The following is a 9,652-nucleotide window of genomic DNA, read 5'->3' on the forward strand; positions in this document are numbered from 1 at the left end:
TGCAATGCTATATGGTTGTTGTTGGTCAGGTGCACCATCATTACCTTTTTTATTATAATCTTACACCTCATTCTCTTGATTATTAGACTAAACTCTAAGAGTATAAACCTCTAACTCTACTTATTATCTGACACCATGATCTACTACTGTAACATTTTGACCCTGTTTTGATGGGTGTGGACGCCTAACACCATTTTTAGCTAGTGGAACCAACAAATATGTTAATATTTAACGAAATTACACATTATTACTCATCCTTTATAACAGAATAATTGGTAAATTCATAAATACATAAGGCATCATGTGACATCTCCAATACAAATTAAGGCATAAGGGTATCAAATAAAGAAACGTATTACGAGTACATGATAAAAATTGTATGCAGTGGAGCAAATTATTATAAATCACTTACCAAAATATAATTACATATATATAACTGAGGTCAGAAGTGGTAACAAAAGATAAAATATCAAAATACAAAAGAGATACATATTTCACTATGCGATTGGACTCATCAAAGTATGAGACAAGTCTTGCACTCAAGGTTTGTGGATCCACGGGGTCCTCATAGACTTCAAGGGGCAGGTCAGTGATCGGTTCCTCATTATCTTCCTCATTTGGGGGACCATAGAAAGGGTGAGTTTCATATACTCAGTAAGGAAAACAATATTTAAATAATATAATAAGATTTTAAAAGTAAATAATTATGTTATTAATACTTACCAACAAGTCATGTCAAGGTCCTTTCTTACTTTATGAAAATAATTTTATTTATTAAAAGAAATATTATGTCACAGTTACAATAATCAAATCAAAATCATACTTAACAATAGAGATAATCAAATAAATCATGAAATGCTCATATTTTTGTATCATGCTTTGCGAAGTTTTTCTGACTTTCATCTCTAAGGGCCGATGTGGATTTTCGACTACCCATATGAAATGACCATATCATATATATAATAGCAATTTGCTCAGGCACATTTCTGCTTACCAAACTATGGTACGATCTATGACTACAGTCATACCAACCACAGTGGTCATATCAGATATTCTATAGCCACAACAATACTTAACCAAAGGTGACCCCTAATAGATATTCGTGTCACTGCTCTCGTTAGAGAGTATGCCATCATCTACAAGGAACGGTCGTCTCATGTCTTTCCATACCAGATGGGGGAAGGGAAAAGAGAAATGCCTCAAAAATAAAAAACCTAATGAGATACTTGATGCATTATTCATATCAATACCAATACATATTTTTCAAACCATTCAGGCTCATTTCCTTTCTCTTTCTTTCTTTATATATATATATATATTTTGGAAAATTATCACTAGATTCATGTTATTTAATTTATATACAAATCATCGTGTTTCTATAAAATCACATAGCATCCTTGAAAGCAATAACAAATCACTTTATTAAACATAAAACATGCAAAACATAAAACACAAACTTCATAATTTTGATTTTTTAGAAATGCTCCTTAAGATGTTTAAGAAAATACAAAATTCTTTATCGAAACCTTGAAATCTTCCTACACATTTCTTCTTCTTCTCCTCTCTTTCTCTCTGTAGATCAATCCCTCTCTCTCTAAGCTCTTGACAGATGGAAGAATGAAATGGAATTGATGAGGAAAATGGAAAAAATGGGTCCCTATTTATAAAAAATGGGGACTGTTAGATTTGCGCTAAGTGGCAAAATCAGTGAGGAGAGAGAAAATTGAGTGGAAGATGAGTGATTTAACGTGACGCGACAGCGATGCAAAAAATAGAGGAAGAATCCTCCACCGGCAGCAGTTCTTCACCCAAAGCAGCGACACACTGCCCAAAGGAGAGCACGGCACCCAAAACGGTGGTGACACACTGCCCGAGGTAGCAGTATGCCTCACCAAGCTGGCTGCGCACTGCAGGCCTAGCTTGCAGACACCGACCTATCCGACCGCGCGCAGGCCTACTTTGCGGACAGCACGCGCACAGGGCACACGACACCTGAACCTGTCCACGCGCGATAGGACGCGCACACAGACCGACCCCGCACGGGCGCACGCATGCGTACAGTGTGTTGTGCCCACATGGTGGAACCTCTCCCACGAGGATTTTCCCGCGGGATTTCACCCCATTTTTCATTTTTTTTCTGAAAATTATTTTTAAATAAAAAATTGCAACAAAATAAAATAATAATAATACTAAATAAAATAACGAGATCTGAATAAATTAAAATTATGAATTTAAATTACGAAATACAATATAAACTACGAGGTAAATTTAAATAAGTTTAGGTGGCCTTAAGGCCCAAATAAATAAAGGTTTTCATATATAAAATTTTAGTGCGGTAGTGAGCGGGGTGTTACATTCCCCCCACCTTTAAAAATTTAGTCCCCTAAATTTGTTTCGAATAGATATGAGAACTTCTCCTTCATCTCGCTTTCCAACTCCCACGTCGCCTCTTTTGGAGTGTTGTGCTGCCACTGCACCTTCACCATGGGGATCATCTTGTTGTATAAAACTTTGTTAGTCTAACCAAGAATTTCACGGAGAGTTCCTCGTAAGTCATATCGGCTTGTACCTATGTCTCATCGTGAAGAATGACATGAGAAGGGTCAGGCTAGTACATTTTGAGCATAGAGACATAAAAAACATCATGTAGACCTACAAACTCTCAAGATATAGTAAAATAGTACGCTATGGGTTCAATATGCTCGACAATCCAAAAAGGTCCCACATAATGAGGGCTCAACTTCCCTCTTTTCCTGAACTGTATTTTTTCCTTGTAGGAAAAAATCTTAAAGAAGACTTGGTCTCCAACGGTGAATTCTAGGGTCTTTTACGATTATCAACATAACTCTTCTAGTGACTCTAGGTGTTAGCCAAGTTCTTATGGATGATCACAACCTTCTCAATAGTCTCCTGGATGAAGTTTAGTCCCAAATGACACTGGTTTCTAACTTCACTCCAATAAGTGGGAGAACAGCAGGGCCTACTGTATAGGGATTCATACGGAGCCATGCTGATACTGAAATGATAACTATTATTATAAGCAATTTCACACAGGGAAAGATACTTATACCAATTATCATCAAAGTCGAGGACGCAAGCACGTAACATGTCTTCCAACATCTGGATAGTGCATTCAGACTGACTATTAGTTTGGAGATGATAAGCAGTACTGAAGTGCAATCCAGACTCCAGCGCTTCTTGAAAGCTATCCCAAAAGTGAAAGGTGAATTGAGGGTCTCGATCGGATACAATGGATGAGGAAACACCATGGAGTTGAACAATTTCATCGACATAAAAGCGGACTAATTTGTTGGTGGAGTCAGTAGTCCTAATAGGTAAGAAATGGACGATCTTAGTTAGTCTATCAACAATGACCCAAATAGCATTTCGACCTGAACATGTCCTAGGCAGGCTGGTAACAAAATCAATGGTTACATGCTCCCACTTTCATTCCAGAATCCGAAGACCCTGTAACAAACTATCAGGTCTCTAGTGTTCTGCCTTAATTTGCTGGCAAGTAAGGCATCCAGAGACATAGTCAACAATGTCCTTTTTCATTCCTGGCCATCAGTATTAGTGCTTCAAGTCCCCGTACATCTTGGTATTTTTGGGAGATGGATGGACAATTTAGAGGCATAGACAACCTTGAGAACATCCGTCCTAACAGCGACAAGAACCTAAATTTTGTCCCAAAATCTACACAACACATCATTTGAGAGTTTAAATCAGGAAACTCATCAGAAGAGAACTTACTCAAATTTTTGGTGATTTCTTAGTCTGTGCATTAAACTTCTCAAATCTTTATAAAAAGATCAGACAAAGCTCAGATCTGATAGAGATAGGCACCATTGCCATAGTGGTTGAGGCAGAGTGCATGCATAGCTTTTATTAACTTTCAGTTGAAGATCATGGTTTGGACCAACACTGCAGACTCCTTTCGGCTCAATGCATCAGCAACTACATTCCCTCTATCGGGATGGCAAATGATCTTGCAGTAGTCCTTCAGAGATCCATCCAATACTTCATTCTTATGTTCAACTCCCTCTGTGAGAAGATATACTTTAAACTTTTGTGGTCAGTATAAATTTTAAAGGTCTGACCAAATAGGTAATGACACCATATCTTCAAGGTAAAGATAATGACCACCAACTCTAGGTCGTGAGTAGGGTAGTTCCGCTCATAGAGTTTCAACTGTCTGTATCCATAAGCGACCACTCTATAATGCTGCATCAAAACGCATCCCAAACCAATATGAGATACATAACAGTAGACCTGAAATCTTTCAATATTGTTGGGGATGATCAACACTAAAGCAGAGGTAAGATGATGCTTTAATTCCATAAAGCTTTCACCACATTCGTAACCCCCAATAAAAAGTATGCCCTTTCGAGTGAGTCGAGTCAACGGAGCAGCAAGTTTAGAAAATTCGTCGATGAATCGTCAGTAGTAGCTTGTCAAGCCAAGAAAACTACGTACCTCAGCTACATTGGTGGGCAGGTTCCAGTTGATTACTGTTTCAAGGTCGGATCGACAGAAACTCCTTTACTTGAAATCACATGACCAAGAAAGAAAACTCGATCCAACAAGAATGAGTATTTACTAAGTTTAATAAACAACTGGTTCCAACAAAGCATCCTCAGCACTTCAGACAGGTGGACTGCATATTTTTTTGGGCTCTTAGAGTATATAAGGATGTCATTAATGAACACGATGACGTACTAATTCAGTGCATACCAAAAAACCCTATTCATGATATCCATAAAGGCAGTAGGGGCATTAGTTAACCCAATTGACATCATCTTAAGCTCGTATAGACTATTTCTACACCGAAAAATGATCTTCAAAAAATCTTCTTCTTTGTCTCTCAACTGGTAATATCTCGATTTAAGGTTGATCTTGAAGAAGACTGTGGCTCCTTACAATTGGTCGAAAAGATCATCGATTCGAGATAGAGGATACTTGCTCTTTATTCTTACTTGATTGAGTTCTTGGTAGTTTATGTATAGTCTGAGAGAATCGTCCTTCTTTTTCACAAATAACACCGGAGCGCCCCAAATGGAGTGACTAGGGCAAATAAACTTCTAGCCAAGAAGCTCGAAAAGCTGGTTTTCCAGTTCTACGAGCTCAGCACAACTCATGCGATATCCAGGTTTTAAAATTTGCTGGGTTTTAAGAATCAGTTTGATAGAAAACTCTATTTCTCGCGGGGGAGGTAGACCAAGTAATTCGACTGGAATAACTTTCGAAAAATTATAAATAATAGAAATGGAATACATAATAAGATCAGCATCCATATTTCTGTTTATTCAATTGTTAGGGAGAAAAATAGATTTTATCTCTTTTTAGAAGCTTGCAAGATTATAACTTTACTTTCACAATCAATAATTGCCCTATATTTTTCTAACCAATCCATTCCTAAAATAATATTAAACTCTGAGAAATCTAAGAGTAGGTCTACAGATATTTCTATTTTTGATGATTTTATCTTACAATTTTTTTACACACAGTGAGCTTCTAATAATCCTTTGGAGGGAGTCTCTACAGCTAATATTTCATTTAAACGTTCAGACCTAATATCTAATTTACAAGTAAATGCACAAGAGATAAAAGAGTGGGTAGCACCTGTATCGATCAAAGCCCTAACAAAAGTATCATGAATAGAAAGCATACCCTATATAAGAACAGGAGTGGGGAGGGCACCAAGTTCATCTAGGTGGTACACACGAGCCTAGGCTACAGGCTCTGCCACGTCCTTCGACTGTTGAGGGCAGTCCTTTATAAAGTGTTGAGTGCTTCTGCACCGATAGCAGGTGTGATTAATACACTGACATGTCAATTTACCATGTGAGTAACCACAATGCTGACATGGTTGGGAAGGTCAGCCAGGCTGTCCAGTAAGTGGAGGTAGAAAAGGGGAAGGTCAATTTGGGTTCGTTTATCAAGGTGACTACTTACTAGGTCGGACAATTATCATTTGGATTTTTGTAGTTATTATTGTTGGGTACGGACTCGGATAATGCGTTGGTGTTTGGCTAAGATGAGGTCTTCGGGCAACTAGGCATGTTCTAGTATTTTAGTATACGAGCTAGGTCTCAACATCCCAACCTAATCATGATATTGGCACAAAACCCTTTCAGAAACTTCCTAACTTTACGACTTTCAGGGGGTGACTTTTAGAGGAGCAAACCTAGACAGTTGGACAAATCGGGCTACATATTGGGCAACCGTAAGATTTTTTTAGCAGAGCTCCTAAAATTCCTCATTCTTCTTCTCTCAGACATAAGTTGAAAAAAGATTATCAAAAAATACATCCATGAAAACGTCCCAGGTGGTAGGGGTAGACAAGACTTCTTTCTTAAGTCACCACCAGTGTTCTACTTCACATATTAGCATAAAGACTACTAGGGGGACTTTATGTTCCTTGGTTAGGTTTAAAATAGAGAAAAAATTCTCTATCTACAAGATCCAATCTTCGACTACTAAGGGGTCAGGGCCACTTTCAAAGTGTGGCGGGTTAATCGAGAGATAGATCTTTCGATTGTTCGATATTCCGGGGTAGGGTGCTGACAAGGGTTGGCTTGGTTCTGTCCTATGACAGCGGTCAATCTTTGGATAGGTCAGAAGAATTTGGCAAACTCGGTCCTAGTTAGATGGTCTTAAGCCTCGGGTGTTTTTGTATGTTCTACGAAATGTCTTTCTCGCGTCATTTCTACCTACAACCTCAATTGTAAGGGATTTGGTCCGTGTAACTACTCTGATACCATTTATGACATCCCAAATACAAATTAAGGCATAAGGATGCTAGATACAGAAATATATTACAAGTCCATGATAAAAATTGTAGGCAGTGGAGTAAATTATTATAAATCCCTTACTAAAATATATAAGTTCCAATTACACATATATATAACTGAGCCTAGAAGTGACAACAAAATACAAAATATCAAAATACAAAAGGGGCACTTTTTTTATTATGCGATTGGACTCATCAGAGTGTGGGACAAGTCATGCATTCAAGGTTTGTAGATCCACATGATCCTCATAGACTTCAAGGGGTAGGACAGCGATCAGTTCCTCACTATTTTCCTCATCTAGAAGGGGTATGAAAAAGGTGAGTTCTATATACTCAATAAGGAAAACAGTATTTAAATAACATCGTAAGATTTTAAAAGTGAATAATTATGTCATTAATACTTACTATCAGATCATATCAAGGTCCTTTCTTACTTTAAAAAAATAATTTTATTTATTAAAGAAAACATCATGTCATAGTCACAACAATCAAATCAAAATCATACTTAACAATAGAGAAAATTAAATAAATCATGAAATGCTCAAATTTTAGTGTAATGCTTCTCGAAGTCGTTCTGACTACCATATCTGAGGGCCGATACGGATTTCTGACTACCCATGTGGAATGACCAGATCAAATATACAACAGCAATTTACTCAGACACATTTTTGGCTTGTCAAACCATGGTACGATCTATGACTACGACCATACCAACCACAGTGGTCCTATAAAATATTCTATAGCCACGACAGTATTTAGTCAAAGGTGACCCCTAACAGATATTCGCGTCACCACTCTCGTCAGAGAGTACATCGTCACCCACAGAGAGCGGTCATCTCAAGTCTTTCCAAACTAGATAGGGGAAGGGGAAACAGAAACTCCTCAAAGATAAAAAACCTAACAAGACACTTGATGTATTATACATGTCAATACAGATACATATATTTTTCAGAGCATTCAAGCTCATTCTCCTTCTCTTTCTTTTTTTTTATATATTTTAGAAAATTATCACCGGATTCATGTTATTTAATTTATATGCAAATTATCAAGTGCTTATAAAATTACATAGCATACTTGAAATTATCAAGTGCTTATAAAATCACAAATCACTTTATTAAACATAAAACTGCAAATCACAAAACACAAACTTCATAATTTTGATTTTCTAGAAATACTTCTTGTAGCGCCCGGACCGAGAAGGAGGAAAAAAAAAAAAAGAAAAAAAAAAAGGGCCACGTCAGCAGGCCCGGTCAGCAATCCCGGCCAACCGGGGCCTGCCACGTGGCAAGACCATGTCGCTCCGAAAAGGGGCACGTTGGCGATCCGCGTGGGTGCGATCGGACGGCCCAGATCAATCGCGCGATCGGACGGCCCAGATGCAATCGCACGGACGGCCCAGATTCAATAAAAAACGAACGGCCCAGATTAAAACAAAATGAACGGCTGAGATCAAAAGGCAAGGGGTTATAAATAGAACCCCCACACCAGACCACAAACCCTAGCCGCCTGCCGCTCGCCGGAGAAGACAAACCAGAAGCCGGCCGCCGCCACCCGCCGCAGCGCCGGGGAAATTTCTGACCGCCGATCGAGGTAAATTTCATACCCCCGACTCGTTTTTCCACGCTGATTCCTCTTGTGGCCAAATCGGAGCCAAAATCCCAGCCAAACGGCCGGAAGACGCGGCCGAAGGCCAGCAGCGCCGCCGCGCCCCCTCTCAGTTTTTGCCTCCGATGACGCCCTTCCCGGCCTCCGTTTGATGCAATTTTTATATCACCGTGATCACCATTCTTTTCTCTACAGGTTGACCAGAGCCGAATCACCAAAACACGAACCTCGCCGGAGAACCGCCGCACCCGAGAGCGTCGCCGTCGGTAAGCTCCGTTTTTCCGTGATTTTTTGGCCCCCCGAGGGCCCTAGGGTTGTTTTCTCACAGGGACCGATGCGAGTGTGGCCGAATTCGACCGGAAACGGCCGAAAACAGCAAACCCGAGGCGACTCGCCGCCGCCAGCGGCGGCGCCGTCGCCGGAGCACGGCGGAGCCGCCGTGCCGGAGTTGCGATTTGGGCCGAAAGGGGCCCTGGGCCTAATTTGGGATTTTTTTGGAACACGTGCAGGTACCAGTAGTGCGTTTCAGTTCCCCGAGAAAAATTCAGGGAAAATTAGGGATAGCCTGCAAGCGCACTGCAAAGCCGTGTTCGGACCCCGAAATGAGTAAGGACCCCTCACCCTATTTCCTATCACGGTATTAAAGTTCAAAATGATAAAACGGTATTTCTTGAATTAACGAATGTGTGAAATTGATTAAGGTGGCTAATGGAGCCCGAGTCTAGTGTGATTGGTGATTTACTGTTATTTGGCATGTTTACAGCTTTAAATGCAAAATGAGGTTTGATGTGTTCAGTTTACAGATTTGTGTGCATATACTACGCTTTTATTAATTATGGGTTGAATGACTAAAAAACTGATACTGTATGTTGTCTGTTTGGCATGAATTACGATTTGCTTGTTTAAATGTGAATTGATGATGCTGACTGAGGAAAAGGAAAATAAAAGATTGTGTAGACTGATAATTGTATTATGGGGTCAGCCTGACTAGATATCCTGGGAGATGGTGGACGGACCGGGTCCGTAGGGAACCCTACCGGGATTGTGGTCTCACATGCCGGACGGGGTATGGAGATCTTATGGTTTTGGCGCCCATACCGGACGGGGTATGGGGACGGCCCGTTTCACCCTCATACCGGACGGGGTATTGAGGTTTATGGTTTTGGCGCCCATACCGGACGGGGTATGGGGACGGCCCTGGAAACTGATTATGAATGTTAAAGGTTAACGGGTAGCGGGACCCTTATGGACCCC

General features: G+C 40.0%; 1 protein-coding gene across 1 annotated transcript; it reads right to left on the bottom strand.

The window, feature by feature from the left end:
- Positions 1 to 2,859: 2,859 nt before the first annotated feature.
- LOC148266333 (uncharacterized) lies at positions 2,860 to 4,341 on the bottom strand. Its single transcript, XM_088219088.1, has 6 exons — positions 4,101 to 4,341; positions 3,920 to 4,044; positions 3,625 to 3,677; positions 3,436 to 3,510; positions 3,071 to 3,328; positions 2,860 to 3,016 (listed from the first exon to the last, which is right to left on the bottom strand). The coding sequence occupies exons 1-6, from the start codon at positions 4,339 to 4,341 to the stop codon at positions 2,860 to 2,862; spliced, it is 909 nt and encodes a 302-aa protein (XP_088075214.1).
- Positions 4,342 to 9,652: the final 5,311 nt, after the last annotated feature.

The sequence above is a fragment of the Carica papaya genome, chromosome 4 (genome assembly GCF_054855325.1).
Source record: "Carica papaya isolate Zhongbai chromosome 4, ASM5485532v1, whole genome shotgun sequence".
NCBI lineage: Eukaryota > Viridiplantae > Streptophyta > Magnoliopsida > Brassicales > Caricaceae > Carica > Carica papaya.